The sequence below is a fragment of the Monodon monoceros genome, unplaced genomic scaffold (genome assembly GCF_005190385.1).
Source record: "Monodon monoceros isolate NGI ecotype Baffin Bay Population unplaced genomic scaffold, NGI_Narwhal_1 Super_Scaffold_3, whole genome shotgun sequence".
Classification (NCBI taxonomy): domain Eukaryota; kingdom Metazoa; phylum Chordata; class Mammalia; order Artiodactyla; family Monodontidae; genus Monodon; species Monodon monoceros.
Window position 1 is genome coordinate 71,438,594 of NW_021703780.1, and position 21,807 is coordinate 71,460,400.

The 21,807-nt window shown below is 37.0% G+C and overlaps 1 protein-coding gene across 23 annotated transcripts in view; it reads left to right on the forward strand.

The window, feature by feature from the left end:
• SLMAP (sarcolemma associated protein) overlaps positions 1 to 21,367 on the forward strand; it is a 149,790-nt gene extending 128,423 nt beyond the window's left edge. For 15 of the 23 annotated variants that reach the window (XM_029243651.1, XM_029243666.1, XM_029243646.1 and 12 more), the window contains 7 exons: positions 3,346 to 3,468; positions 4,813 to 4,887; positions 7,170 to 7,490; positions 7,890 to 8,007; positions 11,192 to 11,363; positions 15,193 to 15,327; positions 18,865 to 20,752. In XM_029243651.1, coding sequence (XP_029099484.1) covers positions 3,346 to 3,468; positions 4,813 to 4,887; positions 7,170 to 7,490; positions 7,890 to 8,007; positions 11,192 to 11,363; positions 15,193 to 15,327; positions 18,865 to 18,957 — 1,037 coding nt within the window. In that variant the 3' untranslated portion in view covers positions 18,958 to 20,752. Of the gene's footprint in view, positions 1 to 3,345; positions 3,469 to 4,812; positions 4,888 to 7,169; positions 7,491 to 7,889; positions 8,008 to 11,191; positions 11,364 to 15,192; positions 15,328 to 17,407; positions 17,498 to 18,864 lie in introns of all 23 variants that reach the window. The other 8 variants (XM_029243648.1, XM_029243655.1, XM_029243667.1 and 5 more) reach the window with 5 other exon arrangements.
• Positions 21,368 to 21,807: the final 440 nt, after the last annotated feature.

Here is a 21,807-nt window from a genome sequence, read left to right on the forward strand (position 1 = left end):
AACATTTTTAGAATATACAGAAAATAGTTTCAGAATTACTAACCAATGCTTCTGTGGGAAAGAAGCCTATGTGTAGATTTGTTTTCTCTTGGTTATAAAGTTATTAACATGGAACAGTAGTTCTCAAGGTTGGGCAATTTTATACCCCCAGGGACATTGGGCAATATATGGAAACATTTTTGGTTGTTACAACTGAGAGGCAGTGCTATTAGCATCTAGTGAGTTGAAACCAATGAACCTACTAAACACCCCGCGATCCACAGGTCAGCCCCAAAACAAAGAATTATGTAGCCCAAATTGTCAAAAGTGCTTAGAAAAAAACCCTAACATACAAGTAGGAAAATATCTACTGAAGGATATTATGTAGATATTTTTTGCCAAACCACTTGAAAGTAAGATAAAGGCATCATGATACTTGCAAATGATATTTACATATACTTTGCAAATGATGCAACCAACAAGGGCTTAATTTCCAAAATACACAAATAGCTCATACAATTCAATAACAGAAAAACAAACAACCCAATCAAAAAATGGGCAGAAGACATAAATAGACATTTCTCCAAAGAAGACATACACATGAAAAGATGCACATCATCACTAATTATTAGAGAAATACAAATCAAAACTATACCTCACACCCATCAGAATGGCCATCATTAAAAAGTCTACAAATAATAAATACTGGAGAGGGTGTGGAGAAAAGAGAACCCTCTTACACTGTTGGTGGGAATGTAAATCGGTGCAGCCACAGTGAAAAACAGTATGGAGGTTCCTCAAAAAACTAAAAATAGATTTGCCATGTGATCCAGCAGTCCCACTCCTGGGCATATACCCAGTTCGAAAAGAGACATGCACCCCAATGTTCATAGCAGCACTGTTTACAATAGCCAAGACATGGAAGCAACCTAAATGTCCATCAACAGATGAATGGATAAAGAAGAAGTGGTATATATATACAATGGAATATTACTCAGCCATAAAAAAGAATGAAATAATGCCATTTGCAACAATATAGATGGACCTAGAGATTATCATACTAAGCAAAGTAAGTCAGAAAGAGAAAGACAAATATCATATGATATCACTTGTATGTGGGAATCTAAAATATGACATAAATGAACATATCTACGAAACAGAAACAGACTTACAGACATGGAGAACAGACTTGTGGTTGCCGTGGACGAGGTGGGGTTGAGGAGGGAAGGACTGGGAGTTTGGGATTAGCAGGTGCAAGCTATTATATATAGGATGGATAAACAACAAGGTCCTGCCATATAGCACATGGAACTATAATCAATATCCTGTGATAAACCATAATGGAAAAGAATAAGAAAAAGAATAAATGTATGTATACCTGAGTCACTTTGCTGTACAGCAGAAATTAACACAACATTGTAAATCAACTTTTTTTTTAAAAAAAGGATAAAGGCATCATGATACTTCCTGCTTTAATACTCCCAAGAATAAGGACGTTGTCCTACATAATGACAATTCCAGAGATGGGCAGCTAGAACCTTTGCAGCCCCCAATGTGTGATATTGAAAGAGAAGTTTTGTAGTTGCTGTGACAATGCACCTGCCACTGGAAAATCTCTCTCACTCTCTCTCTTTGCCTCCACCCTTACCATGACTGTTTGAAGGAAGAGTTGATAGAATGGCTAAAATAGATGAACCTAGAGTCAGATTTTTGACAGAGAGAAGTAAGATATGAGGATGAAAACATGTGTTTGTAATATCTAAGACCTGGAGTGATTACACTGTGAAATTTTATTCTTAATTCTTTTTTGATAGATTGAAGTTGTTATGCCTGAGTTGTTTGTAAACCAATGTAGTAGTCAAATAGAATGTACTAGAAGAATATGGCCTACCTGATGATACATTTATTTCAGGCAGTGTTCAGTAGTAGAAAGTTCTAATACAATGAAAGATGATGAGCAGAGTGACTAAAGACAAAAGAATTAGGGGAGGGAGCTTATTTGAGATGTAATGGTGGCTCTAATTTATTTTGATAAAATCACTTAGGTTACATCATTTACTAATTAAGCAGGGCTTGGCTTCCCTGGTGGCGCAGAGGTTAAGAATCCACCTGCCAATGCAGGGGACACGGGTCCGAGCCCTGGTCCGGGAAGATCCCACATGCCACGGAGCAGCTAAGCCCGTGCACCACAACTACTGAGCCTACACTCTAGAGCCCGCAAGCCACAAGTACTGAGCCCGTGTACCACAACTACTGAAGCCTGCACACCTAAAGCCCGTGCTCCACAAGAAGAGAAGCCACCACAATGAGAAGCCTGCGCATGGCGACTAAGAGTAGCCCCCGCTTGCCAAAACCAGAGAAAAGCCTGTGTGCAGCAACGAAGACCCAATGCAGCCAAAAATAAAATAACTGAAATAAAATAGATTTCTAAAATAATAATAATAATTAAGCAGGGCTTCCCTGGTGGCGCAGTGGTTGAGAATCTGCCTGCCAGTGCAGGGGACACGGGTTTGAGCCCTGGTCTGGGAAGATCCCACATGCTGCAGAAGTTAACTAAGCCCGTGTACCACAACTACTGAGCCTGCGCTCTAGAGCCCGTGAGCCACAACTACTGAGCCTGTACTCTAGAGCCCGCGCGCCTAGAGCCCACGCTTCACAAGAGAAGCCACCGCAACGAGAAGCCCGTGCCCCGCAACGAAGAGTAGCCCCCGCTCGCCACAACTAGAGAAAAGCCCATGCACAGCAACAAAGACCCAACACAGCCAAAAATAAATAAATTAATTAATTGTAAATAATAATGATAATTAAGCAAATATTTACTTGTTATGTATGTAGTGTTGAGGAAACAGTGATGATGAAGGGAGCACAGTGGAGCTTTCAGCTTAGTTTTTATTTTGTATTCCACAGCTGGGGAAATCATACTAAAATATTTTTTCTTGAAGAAAAGTTTCTTTCTATTTTTGCATTTCCAGTTAAGTCCCAAGTGAAAATTTTCTGGCTTGTTATGAAGAAATTTCAAAATTGATAAAGAAGAATAGCATTATGAACATACTACTAAATTTCAAACCTTGCATAAGCTCTACATAAGCCTTATATAAGTGAAATACATAATTTAGTATATATTAGTATGTATGTTATAGTACCATTGCCATGAATTACTAAAATAATTTAATCATATTTGTGTTCTTTCTCCAAGGTAAAATGACTAAAATGCTTAATACAATTTGCTTCTAAATTTTATTAAACTTAGTTGTGCTTTGTTGTTAACTATGCATGTCCAAACATGAGAAAGATTGCTAATCTTTGGTTATAGAGATTATGGTATGATACTAACTCTTGCTTTTAAAATAAACGTATTTTTGTCAGATGACTTGCAGGGTGCACAGTCAGAAATTGAGGCAAAACAAGAAATTCAGCATCTTCGGAAGGAATTGATTGAAGCCCAGGAACTAGCTAGAGCAAGTAAACAAAAATGCTTTGAACTTCAAGGTGAGATCAAGATTACTTTGATTCTTTAGGGGATGTGAAAGCAACAAGATATAACTGAATGGCCCCAAACTTCCAAGTCCAGAGGCATGGTTACCTTCTTCCAAATCTACAACTTTATTAGATATGTGATCTTGGGACATCACTTATGCTCTCTGAGCTTATGTTTCAGATCAGTAAAGTGAGGAGAATTACAGTTGTACTACTTTCTTGTGAAGATTAAGAAAGGCCTGAGGGCTTCCCTGGTGGCTCAGTGGTTGAGAGTCCGCCTGCCGATGCAGGGGACACGGGTTCGTGCCCTGGTCTGGGAAGATCCCACATGCTGCAGAGCGGCTGGGCCCGTGAGCCATGGCCGCTGAGCCTGCACGTCTGGAGCCTGTGCTCCGCAACGGGAGAGGCCACAACAGTGAGAGGCCCGTGTACCACAAAAAAAAAAAAGAAAGAAAGAAAGCCCTGTACCAATGAAAGATCTTAAAAGTTAATTACACATTAAGTACAGCAAAAGGAAAAAACATAGAAATATAAATTTCTATGTTTTAGTTATACCTAATATTAGCTACTCAGTATAAGATAAGGGAAATTTATATTCCCTGCAGTTTTACAGTGGATTCTTCAGTATGTGAGAGGAACCAGGCAAGGTTAAGGTATAGAATTTTCTAATGTCCCAACCGATAAGAGTCATAGGCCAGTTGGAGTCTGTGCTATTCCCTAGAGCTTACATTTCTATAGCGTTCATAGCAGTTACCTAGTTGCAGTCAATTAGTACCTTACAAAGTCTTAGAATCCTCATGTTCTCTAAAATGGCCTTCCCGACCAGGACAAAGATTTGCTTCCCACGGGGAACTATGAACTTCCTGTCAGTAAGTACTTACTATGTACTTGGCAGTGAACATGAGGATTTTAAGTCTGTTTTTCACATTTAAGCTCAAAATCCTGATTAACAACTATTAAGAATGCTTCTCGGGGCTTCCCTGGTGGCGCAGTGGTTGAGAGTCCGCCTGCGGATGCGGGGGACATGGGTTCGTGTCCCGGCCCGGGAAGATCCCACAGGCCCGCGTACCGCAAAAAAAAAAAAAAAGAATGCTTCTCAAGTAAAGAACAGCACATGTTATCTTGGCAATACAAGGTATAGACAACTACTACTCGGTTGAATACATTTATTACTTACTACTGTTTTGTGCTCCTTAAAAAATCTTTAAACTACCTAACTGCTAACACTGCTAACACTGCCTAACTTTTGTTTCCTTCAATGAGGTTTAGGAGAGAATTTCTTAGAACTTTCCAGCTGCTCAATTCTGAATATTTTCATTAAATCACAGAATTAGAAATACTGTGCTTTACTTTCAGCTCTTTTGGAAGAAGAAAGAAAAGCCTATCGAAATCAAGTTGAGGAATCCAGTAAACAAATACAGGTTCTTCAAGGTATGGAACACCGGAGGCTATTTGGGCTTGTTACTGTTTGTTTGTTTGTAGCAATTCAAAAGAAATGGAAAGTAAGAATGCAAAGGGTTCCCATTTTTCAAGGCTTTGGTTCTTCCTTAGAATCTGAGACTGTAACTGGGCTCTTTGTGGCCCCCTTTTTTTTTTTTTTTTTTTCCCCCCCCCCTTTTTTTTTTAAGGGAAGATTTCTTAGTACTCCAGTAGTACCTCCCACTTGGAGTGGGAAGAGGAAGATTGAAGATATGGATTTGGTAAGACTGTCATTTTCTGGGTTATGTAGTGACTTACTACAAAGGAGCCCTTCAGACAGGAAATCAGTTTGAGTAGCTCTGCATCAGCACTTTTAGCTTGTTGGTGATATTATTTCTAATGCTCGTAGCACACTTGCACTGCAACAAGAATTATTTACCAAATGGAATAGAACAGTGGTCCCTGCACTCCCTTCATTGGTAAAGGCTGCTCTTCATATCCACCATTTTGCTATCTCTTTGTATGGGCTATCACAGGGTCATTACAGAAATGACCCGAAAGACCCCTGCCTGTCAAGGGTTTTCTTCGAACCAGAGCTCCTGGTACTTTGAGATTATAATTGTGAGATACTCCAGGAGATGTCTTTCCTGTGCCACAGTAAAATTCCTAAAGTAAAATTAATTTGCCTTCATTGTCAAAGAAGGAACCAATGTTATTTTAAAATTTTAGTTTGAGAGGTATGGTAAGAAGAAGTTAAATAGACAAGTAATTTCCGTTGACACGAAATGGGGAGTCATTGTATAAGGCCTATGATATTTGCCCTAAAATATCCCAAAGAAAAACCAGTCTTTTGGGTTTTCTTATTTTTGAGTGGGACATGTGAGTTATTTTAAAAAATTGTATTACGGTCAAACAAGAATTTCTAGGGTAGATTGTATATCTTTTTAAATTGAAAGCTCTTTACACTCTTATAGTTTAATGCCATTATCCATTAGTTTATATAAATCTGATATGAATCTATACTTCCATCCTGTATTGTGTATGGGCAATTATCCCTGAAGGTTCTATGATGTAGTGCTTCCTTTTGTCTTCAAGCTGCCTTATGTGGGCATCATTGAATGCTCTCTAGTGCCAGCATGTATATTTCAGGATTTTATCCACAAGTCCATGGTCATGTTATCCATGGCCATTGTGTCTTTTCAGATCTTTGAACCTGTTACCTCTTAACGTTTCCCACAGACTTAAAAGGTCTAATATTTTCTTTAATGTTTATTTATTAGGCAACTTCTTCCTACACAAGCCTTAAATCCTCTTAATTATTTTAATTATTCTTCTTTTCTACCTACAGAACTTTTTATACCTATAATTTTCTTGTGTTATTATAATCAAGACCAGTATTCTAGTTCTGAACCAAGTATGATTTTATACAAATTGTTTCCAGTTCAAGTCATTGAGGACAACAAGACCAGATCCTTAAAAAATATACCTCTTTCATTAGGCAATATTCATTAACTTTATTAATTCATTAATTCAACCAATGATTCTTGATTGTTTACTCTTCTAGTATTGGGGATAGCACACATGAGATGTACAGTCTAGTGGAAAAGATGAATAAGCAAATAAGTATATAATGTGATGTCCAATAAGGGCAGAGTAAAGGGCTAGAGAGTGACAGAGGGCTATTTTTAGATAAGCCATCAGAAAAAGCTTCTTTAAGGAATTGACATTTGAACAGAAAATTGAGTCAAGAGCATCAAAGGTTTTACTAATGCTTACCCTTTGACCAAGCAATTCTATGTCTACAAATTCACCCTAAGGAAAAAAAAAATCAAGATTGCTTTATAAGGTGTATTGTCTATAGTAATTAAAATCTGAACAGCCTCAAGTGTCTAAAGTAAAGGATTAGTCAAAAAAGTTAGTATAGCTGGTTTTTGTTATTGAAATATATTCGTCAGCAGCCGCATGGAGAACATTGTATTTATTATGATCCCTCCCTATTTTTGTTTTTATATGTGTATAAATGCATAGAAAAAATCTAGGAGAGGAAGTACCAAATGTTAGAAACAGTTTTCTCTGTGTGGGAGAAATAAAGGTCGCTTTGGGGGTTTTTTCTCTTTGTATTTCTGTATTTTGACTTTTTCTGCATTAAACATGGATTGCTTGTACAGTTTAATCAAAAGCAACAAACAGCTCTGACAGCCTGGGCCATGCAGTAACTACAGTCCCATATGGGCTGTTCTTTTATTCCCAATTACTATGGACTAAGAAAATGATGAGTAAATATACTTTTGTAGCCCAACTGCAGAGGTTACACATCAATATTGAGAATCTCCGGGAGGAGAAGGATAGTGAAATCACCGGCACTCGAGATGAATTGCTTAGTGCCCGAGATGAAATTTTACTCCTTCATCAAGCAGCAGAAAAGGCTGCCTCTGAGCGGGACACTGACATTGCTTCTCTACAAGAAGAGCTTAAGAAAGTACGAGCCGAGCTTGAGCGGTGGCGGAAAGCAGCATCTGAATATGAGAAAGAAATCATGAGTTTGCAAAATACTTTTCAGCTTCGATGTCAGCAATGTGAGGACCAGCAGAGAGAAGAAGCAACGAGGCTACAAGGTAAGAAATGTATTTTACATAAAGCTCTTAACTCTTGACAACGATAACTTTATAACTTGTGGAAAATAACCATTCAGGCTAGTTTTGTCTTTGACAACGATTGGTTGTATAAAGCAGTGTTTTTATATTGGGGCTATAAGCATTCTTCAGGTCTGTAAGCTTTACAATAAATTGAAAATCTTTACAATTTTACATTTTATTTAAATACTGTTAAAAATTATTTGTCTTATAAAACTGAATTGAGAAAAAAATATTACTGAAGTTCAGGGTGATGGGAACTTCCCTGAGGCGCCACTGCGAAGTAACAGGAATCAAAGAATAGCCATGTAAAATCTAAGTGTTTAAGGGAAAAAATAGTTATGTTCCTATATTAACAAATGTGTTTTGGGACTATTTTAGGTGAACTAGAGAAGTTGAGAAAGGAATGGAATGTATTGGAAGCCGAATGCCGTTCTCTAAAAAAGGAAAATGTTTTGCTATCATCAGAACTGCAGCGGCAAGAAAAAGAATTGCACAAGTATGCAAGAACTCTTTTTTAGGTTCAAAATGTTCTTTATCTTTAGATTTTCATCTAAATTTTAAGTTTAATTTTGATACTTAAATACCTTTTTGGAGCAAAATATTCAGCCAGACTCTTTTTGGCTATCTGGCAGGTTAACCACACTAAATGAGTACTTCAGCACTTTTTGTCCTGCCATCACTTGCATGTCCTTTCCTTTTGGTGTACTTATGGAATATAGATTCACTAAATGCCCCTTCTCCGCACCAAAAGATAGACAAAAGATCTAAACAAACGGATCTAAACAAACAGACAGCAAAAGATCTATGATTGAACTTGCCCTTTAAACTAAATCATAATAAATTTCAAATACAAGTTTGTTTTTCTTTCTTGCCAATGATCCCTTTTGTTTATAAGGGTGATCAGGAGATGGCTATGATAAAGAATTGATACTGTTGAAAGATACAAATCCAGCTTTTGAATTTCAAACAGGGTTATATAAAAAGTAACAATATATGAGATCAAAAATTTGCTAAAACCAATTAAATCTTTCTAACATCTATTACCTTACAGGCAAACCAATGAATGTAATAGATTTATTCCAGCAAATTTAGTGGAGTCCTATTTTCTCATCAACACTTGTTGCATAGTTTAAAATTTATTTCTTCCTTAAAAATTTGATCCATTCCTTGTTTTTTATTTAAACAATGTTTACATTCTAATTCAGATATGAAAGTAGTACGTGTTTATTATTGAAGCCATTCTTTAATCCATCTCCCTCCCCAGAGTACACCAAAAATGGAAGTCATTACTCTCTTGTTAGCCTTGTATTTATACTCCTGAAGAGCATTAAGATTAGCAAAAACTCAGTGACCAAGGTCAGTTTCCATAGAAAACAAGCTTTAGGGAAAAATGATAACGAAAGGACGAGATATATCAGAAAATAGTATTCCTTGTTATCTCTTATTTTAAAAAGGTGGGACCTCCCTGGTGGTCCAGTGGTTAAGACTTCACCTTCCAATGCAGGGGGTGCGAGTTTGATCCCTGGTCAGGGATCCCACATGCTTCTCGGCCAGAAAACCAAAACATAACACAGAAGCAATATTGTAACAAATTCAATAAAGACTTTAAAAAATGGTCCACATCAAAAAAAAAAAAAATCTTAAAAAAAAAAAGTTATTTAACCCCACAGGACCTCAATTAAAAAAAAAAAAACAAAGGCAACTTTAATATCGGTTTTACATTTTAAAAATCAAGAACTAGTTGAAGGAGCAAGATGTGCTGACTTATTCTCTAAAACGCCTTACAACATCATGTGGTCAATATCAGTATCTTTAAAGCATTTTTTTCTCTTCCAGTGTCATACCTTTCCATAGTCTTTTCTATGTGTATTACTTTCTGAATGTTTAAAGATAACTAATAATAAAGAACAAAACAAATGTTTGTTTTTTATGTAAAAGTTTGTGAAAACAATTTCAAAATATGAAAAGGACAAAATAAAGGCCCAAAACACAAACAAACAAATAAATAAATGGATGCTCTCACGCAGACACACACGCACACGTTTGTGTATGTGTATGTACCAACTGCTCATCTGTGTGACAGAACATGTGGGCAAAGTGTTTGGTATAAAGTGTGTGTAAGATGATACCGACACTCAAGTTCTTCATATTTGGGATACATTTGGATCTTGGTGAATCCATTTAGTTTCCTATTCTCTCAAGCAAGAAATACTGATATTTGGTTTCCAGTACTGATTATCTTAAATTATTCTTGTTTTGGAATTTTTGATACTTTAAAGATTCAGACTTGATCCCTTATTTTTGAGATATGATTAATTGGAATCTGGCAGATTGTTAAATGTTTTTTTTTTAATTACTTCAAATTTTGTTTAAATGTTGAAAAGCAACCTTACGAACTCCTCATGAGTTAGAAGCATATGGTTTAATAATATTAGGCCCCAGAAGCGTGGAATATATTCGATCATTGGTCAAGTTATCTGTCTAAACTCACAAAAACTATTTAAGACATTAATTCTGTTTTTTAAACTTTCCTGATTTAACAGTTCTCTAAGTTAATTTGTTAAGCCCCCCCAGCATGTAAGTAGTATTTAGAAGCTAGTCTCCCTTTACAGTGTCTTACATGCCATATAGTTCCTAGCTATATTGCCCTGACAACATCACACTTACACCCTACGATCTGCCTAGCATCTAATCAGCATGGGATTTATACTCTATAGTACTTCAGTTACAATATTGAGTCTGAGTCTTATGATCCATCCTGAGAGCATGTCTCGAAAACCTTATCCTCCTTTAGCTATTTCTGTTGCAAATGGGAGCCAAATTCTTTAACACAGCTTCAATATACAGGTCTTTTGTTCTTTGTTGTCCATGGTGTAGAAGGAATTGAACAAAGAATTTCTATTCCTGCTTATCAAGCTGTTTTCCTAGTGTGTAAATGGGACTTTTTTTTTACATCAGGTTGTAACAGCAATCATAGAATTTAAGCTGGAAAACAGCCTCAGGAATTATTGAGTTCTGTCTTCTTGTTTGACAGTGGAGGGCACTGAGACTCTCCTTGTGTTATTTGTGTCTGTGCGAATGGTGCCTGGCACAGATCTCAGAGCTCAGGAAATGCTTACTCAGAGAATGAAATGGCACCAGTTAAGTGACTTGCTCAACATCCCACAACTAAATAGTGGCAGATCTGGGGTCTAGAACCCAGACTCCTGGTTCTTTGTCTTGTGCTTTCCTCCCCAATTTGGTGTCTTCTCATTTCAGTAGGTTTATCTTTACTTAAGTTGGAAGTGGCTCCTAAGGTTTAAGTTTCTGTCTGCCATCCTATTTGTCAAGTACTTAAAGAAAATAGTTGGAATATGTGCTTTCTTTTCCTGTAGAAGACCTACACTGAATCTTTTTATGATACAGTTAATATAATGTGATATGACAAAATATACTAGTCACCTTCTATTTTTACAATTTCAAACTTTGTGTGTATTTGATTATCTGAAAATAGGACACAGCTTTAAACTTTCACTGTTTTAGTGTTTTAATGCTTTTACTTATTGAAAATATCATTCTTTTTTACACTTTTCTTTCCTCATCTGAAATCCACTCCATCCCTCCTAGTAAAATATATAAGAAATTGGACTTCCTGCTGTGTCTGATTTCTACATGAATAACTGTCAATATTTATGTTGCAGTTCTCAGAAGCAGAGTTTAGAGCTTACCAGTGATCTCAGCATCCTGCAGATGACTAGGAAAGAGCTTGAGAATCAAGTGGGATCCTTGAAAGAACAGCATCTTCGGGATTCAGCTGATTTAAAAACTCTTCTCAGTAAGGCTGAAAACCAAGCAAAGGATGTACAGAAAGAGGTAAAGCGAAAAGACATTATGAGCCCAATTATCGTTGGACTTAAAGCCAAAAGCAAATCAGATATTCATGCTAGTTAGAACTAAAGGGAAGCATTACCTGTCACAGAGTTGATACTGGGAGCATCTCTGGTGATTTCTAGCTGTGTATCATGATCCATATATAGAGAATTCATCAGTAAGCTTTGGTCTCAAAAATATAAATATACAAAATTACGTTAAAAGTTTTTCTCTACCAGTTAGTTGACCTATATGAGAAGTCCTTTGTACCAGATTACTTAATTCACTGTTTATCTTTCAAAGACAGTATCATATTTAATTTAGAATACTTTTGGAAAGCTAACTGGGGCCACACCATAATGCTGTCTAAACCCCTCAGGTGACACTGGCCTGAAAAGTTGCTGATGAGAAAACTCAGCTCATACCCAGCCAGCCAAACACATGTTCTGTGACCGTTTTTTTGGTGGCTTTAAAAAAAAAAACCGTGTTTAAAATGGTGAGGGTTGATGTTGGAGCAGAGACCCCACCCAGGCTTTTCCTGAGCAGAGCCTTGAAGTTGAGGGTGGGGCAATCAGAGCTGCGATCAGTCCTACTGGCCTTATACTATTCCCTGCATTGACTTCTGGCCAGCTTAGGGGATGGAGAAGGCTGATGCATTTTCATCTACCCGGCAGGGCTCACCCCAGTTGTAGACCCTCTTAAATGAAGGATTTGTTTTAAACAGAAGGAAGTTGAAGACAACTCTTTGTCTTAAATAACAAATTTTCCCAAAATTGTTTTTAGAAGATCTGTTTAATCAATGTAGTTTTCCTTTGCACTTTTCTTTCCCTGTAGTATCCTGAACTTGGAAATGATTGTTGTTCTTCTGTCTTCATGTTTGTTCCTAAAGAAAAAAACTGTAACATTTTTTATTCACATGTGGCCATATTGATTTTGTAATATGTTCATTTTTTATCTTCTTGCTAAGGATATGTATTTTGGGAGAAATCTCATTTTATTTGGTTGGAACACAAATTTTGTGCCAAAGTAAATATACTAGTATTTAATACTGTAAGCACTTTGTGTCCTTCCAGTCCACATGCCATAATTCTTTCAAAATCTGGGAAGAATGCTGTGGTTGGAAGATAATTCTGTTGTATGTTACTCTGAATGCGTTAGCCATTTTGTTGCATTATTTGTTTGCCTGTTTTTGGTCACTGAGCAATCAGTGCGAAATGCTTTAACTGTTCCCACAAATGGCAGTGGCATGTTGTCACAGCATCTAAATTGTTGGTAGCTTTTGGATTGCATTAAATGCAGCACATTTAAAAATATGTCTGATCTTGTCAGTATGTTTCTTTTCTATTTTCTTGTTCAATGTTTTCATTGTGAAATGAAGTGTAGTCACCATACCATGCTCCTTTATGATGTGAAATTGCTTTTCTTTCCGTTTGTCCTGATGTCAACTATGGGATACTAGTCTGTAACTAAAACCTTCTTTAATGAGATTCTTATATCTGTGTAATCCACTGCAAATGAATTACTACCTTTTATTAATGCACATATATTCCCTTTCAACATTTCCCCTTTTTCTCCTTTCTCTCATAGAATCATAATGTGCACAATATAATGATTATGTATCTTCAGCACTGTCACAGGTTAAAATATTACAAACTAAGCAAGCCCAGATATGATTATTTTTGTGAAGAAGAACCAAAGGTGCTGGTAATATTGTGTGGTATTTCCCTGTTAATCAGAACTGAGCTCATTTCTCATCTCTGAGTTAGAAAGCAAGATGGAGCAAAATGATATCCAAGGGAGGTGTGACACTAAGGCTTCAGAAGGTGACCTTTGTTCTGACAATTAAATTTTATATATGTGGCAGCTTTTGTTTGAACATTTAAAAAAGAAAAAGTACCTGAGAAAAGTAAAATTTAATCCTCAGTGTTAAGAGAAAAATAATGGTATACCATCTTTATATTTGACTTAAGAAAGCATCTATATATTTTGATTTAGTAGGAATATCTGTAATTTGAGAATTCATAAAACATTGAGCACACAAGTCCACCCTGCAAAGACTGACTCAGGAAAGTTGTTTGGCTTCACCATCTTGCCCTGGGGCCAGAGTCCTTCCCACCCACTCACAAGCTGAAGGTAAACAGCAGGATCTTCAGGACTAAGCTGCCTTCCTGTCATTCTCCACAACTCCTGGAACAGAGAAACGATTAAGTGCTTTGGTATAAAGGGCAGGCTGGATGTAAGAATGGTGGAAAAGGAAAATGAGGGAAAATTTTGGTCAGCAAATCACATTTCACTTATTCTTTATTAGTCACTGTTAAGAATCATATCACTGCGAATTGATTATGTTCTGAGAGACTTAGTGCAGAGACTAGTCTAGGTACACTGAGTTTGCTTTGGCAACCTGCCGGTAACCTTTTGCCTCTGGAAGGAAGTCCACAGACCCCACAAAAAAAGCTGTCATGAAGTCCATGAATCTTACTCCTTAGTTCATTCTCTGGCATGCTACCCAGACTTGTTCTGGGAACGTTGTTAGGTAACAGAGAGTTCCTTTCATATTTTACCTCCCTCTCTGTACCCGTGTCTTTCTTCCCACTTTATGGTGAACTCGCTGCTGACCCTAACCCCCTGCCTCCACCACTTCTGATTAATGTTTTTATACATTTGCATCTGTAATATTTATCTTTGGAGTGCATAATGATGAGCTCCTGATTAATCACTCCAAGGTGTTTGGATTATTCAGAAGCACCATATAAATGTGTCCTTTATTGAGAAATTTCTAGGATACAGGCGGAAAGGAGCTATAGACTTTCCAACCTCGTGGGCTGTGTTTAGGGAAGAGGAGGAGTCTTTCTGGTATGCCAGACCTGTGGTATATTTATTTTATAATCAGCCCTTGTCTGTCTTTCTTCCTTCTAAAACCTTCAGAAATGGCAAAGTGGGGCAGTGGAGGCCGAGACAAAGGCACAGCCAGCAGCAGAACAGTCTTTGCTCTTTGACTGAGAGCCCAGCTTGCATGTAAGATGCAATATCTAGAAGTGAAACCAGTCTAGCATTCCTGCCTTCTGGGGCATTTAAAGTAGGGGCAAACCATACCATGTTTTGCATTAATCTGACCTATGTTCAAGGGCTAGGTAGTGTGTCTGAAAGTCATATTATATATAGTGAACTGTTTTCCAGAGCAGGAAGTGGCATGTTTCACTATGGAAAAATATCAGAAACAGATTTTTAAAAATTATTTGTAATTGATGCTTATAAGTCTTAAATAGAGAGATAGAAATGTCCCAATCATAGTGATTGGTGCCTTAGATATATTTCTTTGCTTCATTTGCCTAGAAATTCCTTATCCAGAACACTTTAATACCCAATGATGCCGGGTAAAGGGAGGCCTAATGAGAGTTAATACTTTTTACTTCGAGACTAAAATAGCTTGGCTGACATTACTTATCAGGATATAAACTCAGACTTCCTAACCTTGCCATTTAATTAGGCTATGGAGTTTTTCTTCACTTGCTTTTCTTTTGCTCAGTTTGGAATTTTACTTTTCTCCTCTAATTCTCTTAGTGGAAAAAGTGACCCCTTATATTAGAAACAGATGACACAGTGGTGACTTCTCAATTTTTTTTAACACCAGGGCCACAAAATTCTTACATAGAATCAAGTAAACATTAAAGGCTTCTTATTATTAGTGCAAGTGATTCTTATTCTCCTTATAACAAAAAGGTTTGTGGTGTTGCAGGTGACTAAACAGGGTCTGGTATATAAGCCTGACTAGACGCATAACTTCATACCCATTTTAAGTTGAGTCTGCACACTCTTTTTTCTTTGCCTTTAGTATGAAAAGACACAGACTGTACTCTCAGAACTGAAGTTGAAGTTCGAAATGACTGAGCAGGAAAAACAATCAATCACAGATGAGCTCAAACAATGTAAAGACAACCTGAAGCTGCTCCGAGAGAAAGGAAATAATGTAAGTCTTTACAAACTTGGCTTAGCTTTGATTGAGAGGCAGGTGAGAGACCTGAAATTGATTCTTCAGAGGACTTTATTACTGATTTGAGAAACTAAGACCTGTAGTACACGTGAACTAAGCTTTTCATTATGAAATTCCATGATGGAATCATTGGGCTGTCAGATTTTTGAGTAAGAATTTGCCCCTTTAACCTGTACACCTAGAAGAGCCTAAGGACTACCTGGAGGAAGAGCCTTGTTTGCAAAAAGATAATTTACCTAAGAACTGTCAGCTTTTCCCAAATGAATCTGAAGTTCTGTCACTAAGGCTTCATCTGGTTCTTGTTTTTCCCCCTCTGGGAAACAAAGCACTATACCACCAGGGACCCACTGAAGAAAGAATGATACATGACGATTCCTTAGCATTTGGCTGTATCAAAAAATGGAGACTTAATGATGGTTTTCATTTTGTACTAATAATGTTCTCACTAAGGCACATTTCTAAAAAGCTTAGTGTCTTCTGGGCCTCCTATAAGTATTAGGAAGTATTTGGTGAGTTTCTCTAGGGGTGTGTGTGTGTGAAATTGGAACATTTTGGTATAAACTGAGTTTAATAATATTAATTTGTATTTTATTTGCTAGAGAGGCAGATGGTCTTTTAAAAGATGTTGTACTAAATAAATGTTGTGTTATACGTTTTAATGATCATTGCCTTTGTGGGCCCTAATTGATGGATGTTCAGTGTGGTTGATTGTGCTCTGACTTATTCCAAACCCCTGTCATGGCTTGGACACTGCAGTGGGCATGAGCCGCATACTTCCTATGGAGAAAGGCACTCTGCTTAACTTGCAGCACAAGTACAAAAGAGTAATGTTGCATGGCCATCCAGTTACACAGTCACACTCAGAATGCTTATGAGTTGTGTCCAACTGTTCTTTGCTAAAGAAAGTCCTAGTTTGTTTTTTTCTAATAAAGACTTGTTGCTTAGGTAGAAGCCTTTCAGAAATTTATGAATTGGGTATGGAGGCTTTATGATAAGCAAAAATGGATTGCATTTATTTTGAAAATGTCAATTACAGAACTCTTCTGAAATCAGATCATAATGGTTTGGTTACTTCTCTCTTTTGTGTTAATTCATATCTCTCTGATGATGGAATTTCAGTCTACCTTCTACTAAATTAACCTATGAAGACATCTAGGATAATCAGAATGGATCCCTCTATATGATTTAGAGCCTATTTGAAAGTAATGTTGCTATTATTATTTATAGTTATGCAAATAATTTACTTTAAGGGTAGATTTCCTATTTTTATGACATTAGACTTATGGTAATGACATATTACTCTGTAATAACACTCATTGTAGTAATTCCCTTCCAATTTAAAAAATTACTGGGAATTCCCTGACAGTCCAGTGGTTAGGATTCCACACTTCCACTGCAGGGGGCACAGGTTCGATCCCTGGCTGGGGAAGTAATATCCCACATGCTACGTGGTGCAGCCAAAAATATAATAATAATAAAATTAAATTAAAAATTACTTATATTCTTGTAACATCGCTGAAAGCCCTGAGATTCAGCTGCCTGTCTTTATATACTAAATGTTTCTCATATGTTGTGTCAGATCTCTTGCTTGATTTAGAAAAATAAATGCCATGCATCACAGGGCATTTATTTTTAAGCTTGAAAGCAATACTATCTCAAGCAAAAGAGTTTTGGTTTAAAAAAAAACAAAAGGTTTTGATAGAGGGATAAAATAAACCTTAGCCATTTCCAAAGGAGTACATTGTCAAATAATGGTTTCTGAGTATGGAACAAAAATAATGTACTGTCAAGCAGAGCATCAGCTGGTGAGGTATTTTCATTGCTCTGTCTTAACGCGCTGCATTTCATTAGGGAGTTAGGGACACCCACATTGCCTCCAGCTGTTCCTTTTAAACTGGTAGTTTGCCAACTTACATACCACAGTCCATCATTCTGGATTGTATTAGATGTCTTTAAAATGTCTTTCTACCCTCCCTCCCACCCCCCTGGGTTCTAAATCATCTTATCTGATTTTTTTATAGCATAAAATGATTTTAATATCCCTTCCCTTCTTTAGCCTTCCATATTACAACCCGTCCCAGCCGTATTCATCGGCCTATTCCTGGCTTTCCTGTTTTGGTGTTTCGGTCCATTGTGGTAGAGAAAGGTACAAGCACTACTGTTGAGTCCTTGTCTGTTTGTTCCCGTCACCTGTTTGTGCCATATTTGTAATATAGTGCATGGCAAAACCACACAGGTATTTTGTTACCTGAAGCAAACCCTTCATTTAGTATGCTATGTATTGTGTCATACAAATGAACTGAATGATCAACTAATCATATAACATATTGTCTTGTTTCTTTTGTAGTAAAGCTAACCATGAATTAATTCCAACCTAACCAGATGTTAATATGCTGCCTTTAACTGAGTCTTTGTCTCTAGCAAACCGGAGTAAACTGTGAATTGCTGCAGCTTAGTACCCCCTTCCCAATTCTATGTTTAATCAGCTCTGAATGAGAAATGAAGAGTTTGCCTCTTTGAAGTTTTCAGCAAGCTTTCTTCCCCCTCCTCCCTTCCCTCTTCTTTTCCATGGTGTAGAGTTTCGTTGTTTCAACCCTTTGCCTATATTACACTGTGGCTAAGAAGATGAAAAAGGATGAGAGTGGCATAATGGACCATTGGCTCACAATCTCAACCTCAGTATGCATTTACTTGTGAGAGTATCAGCCTGTCCCATGTCTTTCTGATCCCTGGTCTACAACATCACAATATTTCTTTAAAAGCTAGCTTTCTCAATACAACTCAGAACACTAGTGAAAATAAAGTTTTCAAACAAAGCAAATTGATATTGTAAAGCCCTCTGATAGAACAGCCCATCCATGCTCGCCTCCAACAAGCATACTGGTTAGTAGAGCATATGAGATGATCACGTGGCATTATTACCCTGGACATGGTCTTTACCAAAAGCATCAGATAAGCAGGGTCCCTAACATCACTTTGCCATCTTGAACCCCTTCTGATTTTGTCTTCTGTGGTTTAAGATTAGAGGATCAAAGCTTAGACCATTTTCTTTCTATCACCTTACCCACCAGCCCCTTATATAAAACTATGCCAACATGTGAGTCTGGTTTTTATCAAGAAATAAACATTTTAGGCAGAAACATACTCCAGGCATTTATGGACATCAGTTAGCTGCAATATGTGGATACCGGAGTAAATAAAACAGGCTGAGCTCAAAGAGTTTCTTAGAGAAGTCACTATTAGGCTTCAAAGAAAATTGAAAACTGCCCAAGAGTTTCCTGCAATGTATTCGGCTTCCACACAATGGTCCTCTAAAACAGCTCCTGCTATTATGGCTCTCCTCACACCTACACTCCCTCACCTTTTTTTCTTTTTTTAAAATGTATTCTTATGCAAAGATAAGGTTTTTCTAATATTCTGTTAAGTATTCAGGACTCTCTGGAACCAAGGGGTTAATAGGTATGAAAAAAGAAGGGAGAATGTGATTTTGACTCTTGGTTTCTTTCCACACAGAAACCCTGGCCCTGGATGCCCATGTTGGCTGCCCTGGTTGCGGTGACAGCCATCGTGCTGTACGTGCCAGGTCTGGCCAGAGCTTCTCCATGAGAGTGTTTCTTGAGTCCGTACACCGTCCTCCCTCTAGAAGCTGGCACCACACTCATGCTGGGGACAAACCAGAACCATTTTCTTCCTTTTTACCTCTTAAAACAGCAGAAGTGCAAGAATACAGCTGTAGGGTCATTGCTTTAAATTATATAAAATGTATCTGTCTATAAAGAGGATATAAAATTGTGACTTTATTCTACTGTAAGCAATAATTTGCTTGCAATTTTTCATGTAATTTTTAAATTAGTATGTTGAAATTCTGAATATTATGGTGGCCTAAAGTAGGCTTCTTGGTACACCAAATTATTTATAACATTAAATTTATGGGTATTTTACTCTGAATTCTAATGGCCAGATAACTCATTTTTTTTGATTCGATAACTACCCAAACCAAACAACTGATACATACATGGGAAGAGAGGCCCTGTGTGCTCAGTGCCTATCAGTTTGAATATATACACATATATATATATATTTTTTACATATTTACGCCATTTTTACTTGTTATAAAACCACTGAGCTATTGGGAACAAGACTTAGAGACAACTGTTTGCGTGGATTTTTTTTTTTTTTTAAGGAGAAATACACTTGGAAAATACTCTGTTCTAGTGATAATTTGGGGAATATATGCACGTTTGTTCAGCCTTAATGTGACTTGATGATGTGGAGGACATCAACTTTGAAAAACTTTCCATGAGAGTGTGTATTTTCTTGAGCAAACTGAAGTATTTCTGGGAGCAAAAACATAGTAATTATACAGTTTCAGTGCAGTAAACCAAACTGTTGAGTCAATTGGAATGTAATTTATTAAACCTCATGTATTTAAAGAGATATTTTCTTTAAAAGCCAAGTTACTTTCTCATATACAGCATTTTAGGAAGCATGACTTTTTTTTTCCTATCATCTCTTCCTCCAAGCATGTTTAATTGAAGAAAGAATTAATATCTCTTTAGATAAGCTTTTACTGACTTAATTTGGTTAATGATATTTCAAAGCTAATTCATGTTCGAGGTGAGCTGTTGTTACCTACCAACAGATTTCCTGGTTGGGGAGGCAAATGGTTATTTTCTTTTTATTGTTGTTAATTGGGACGTTCTGTTAATGAGAAGCACTATTCCCAAGATTAATAGTGTTCCATGCACAGTAAAGCACCTAAACACTGCTTGATGTTACAAATTTAAAACACGGAAGTGAAGGTTTAGCTATGGTTTTTGTGCGGCACCACAGTTATGTCAATGAAGTTTATATAGGTCATAGAATATCCTAAAGTATCACATAGTTAAATTTTTCAGTCAGTGAAAACTGAGAGGGAATGTCAGTGAATTGGCTGGAATGTTCTGTGGCAATCCACAGGCCTAGCCAAATATTGAAATAGAAGTTTAGGATATAATTTGCCTTGTAATGTTTGGCAGTCATTGTTTATACTTTAAAGGTTATATTTTAAGCCATTTGGGGTTTGCTGTTGGGAGGATCACTAGATTTATGGAGGAATTAGTCACAAATGACTTGTAGAAAATACTGTCATATAGTTCCTTTCATCATTTTCTGTTGCAGGAAGCCACTCCACCACAGAATGCTAATATGCCAGTGGTACCCAGTACCTCCTGTATATAGGTTATTGCAAATATTGTTCTGAAATGCTTAACTTCAGAATTACATTTTTTAAAGTAAATAATTGTTTTAAATCTATTTTGTAAAGATATAAAGTACAATAGAATTTCTGGAGTACAGATTAAACTATTTGCACTAACACACGTGATGTGCATGATTTAATAAAATAACTTTACTCTCCCTATGCATTTTTGAGTTGGATATCATTGAAATTCTTAGTACTGACTCTACTATTGTATTGTTAATAGTCTTTTCATGAAATGACTCTTTATGCAACATAATGTACGTTTGGTGTTCTTCAGGGTTTAAAAGAAAACACTGAGCTGTTTCCTCCAGGTTTTATTAGCCTTTTATTTAACTTACTGCTCTAATTTTTTTCCCTTTTACTATGGTTATTGTTAAAACGTGACTCACTTGCCAGACAAGTCTCTAAATGTAAAGTCTAGCATCGATATTTACTTTATTCAAATTGAATAAATGGGTTTTTGTAGTGAACTGCCAGTTTTTCTTAAGAATATAAACGAGCCTATTCATAAGCAGTACCCCCAGTTTTGTTCAGTTTACTTTCAGGTTAAATAAAGAGTAGGATTATTCACTTGTAGTGATAGTCATTAAGAAGTTTTAATCCTAGCAGTTAAGAATTGAACAACCCGGGCTTCCCTGGTGGCGCAGTGGTTGAGAGTCCGCCTGCCGATGCAGGGGACACGGGTTTGTGCCCCGGTCTGGAAAGATACCACATGCCGCGGAGCGGCTGGGCCCGTGAGCCACGGCCGCTGAGCCTGCGCGTCCGGAGCCTGTGCTCCGCAATGGGAGAGGCCACAACAGTGAGAGGCCCGCGTACCGCAAAAAAAAAAAAAAAAAAAAAAAAAAAATTGAACAACCCTATAACACATTTAAAAATTATATTAAGGTGCTACGTGGCTGGGTCAGAAAATGAAAAGAACGTGGTGTTTAAAGCTAAAACATCCGTATTGGCATACTGGCTCTGCCTTAGGCAAATCATTTGTCTTCTCTGAGTCTCTACTTCCTCATTTATAAAATGGAGAGAATAATATCTCTATTTTTAGTGGTAGTATGAAAATTTTAAAAATAATGTATGTGAAGTGTCAAGTGGTAAATAAATACTGCAAATATTTAAGTTTTAGGTGAACCAGTACAGCTATTTAAAGTGAATTGATTGACTCAACTGTTGAGACTTTGTGTGTGAATGAGATAGAACTGCAGTGGAATGACTCCTAA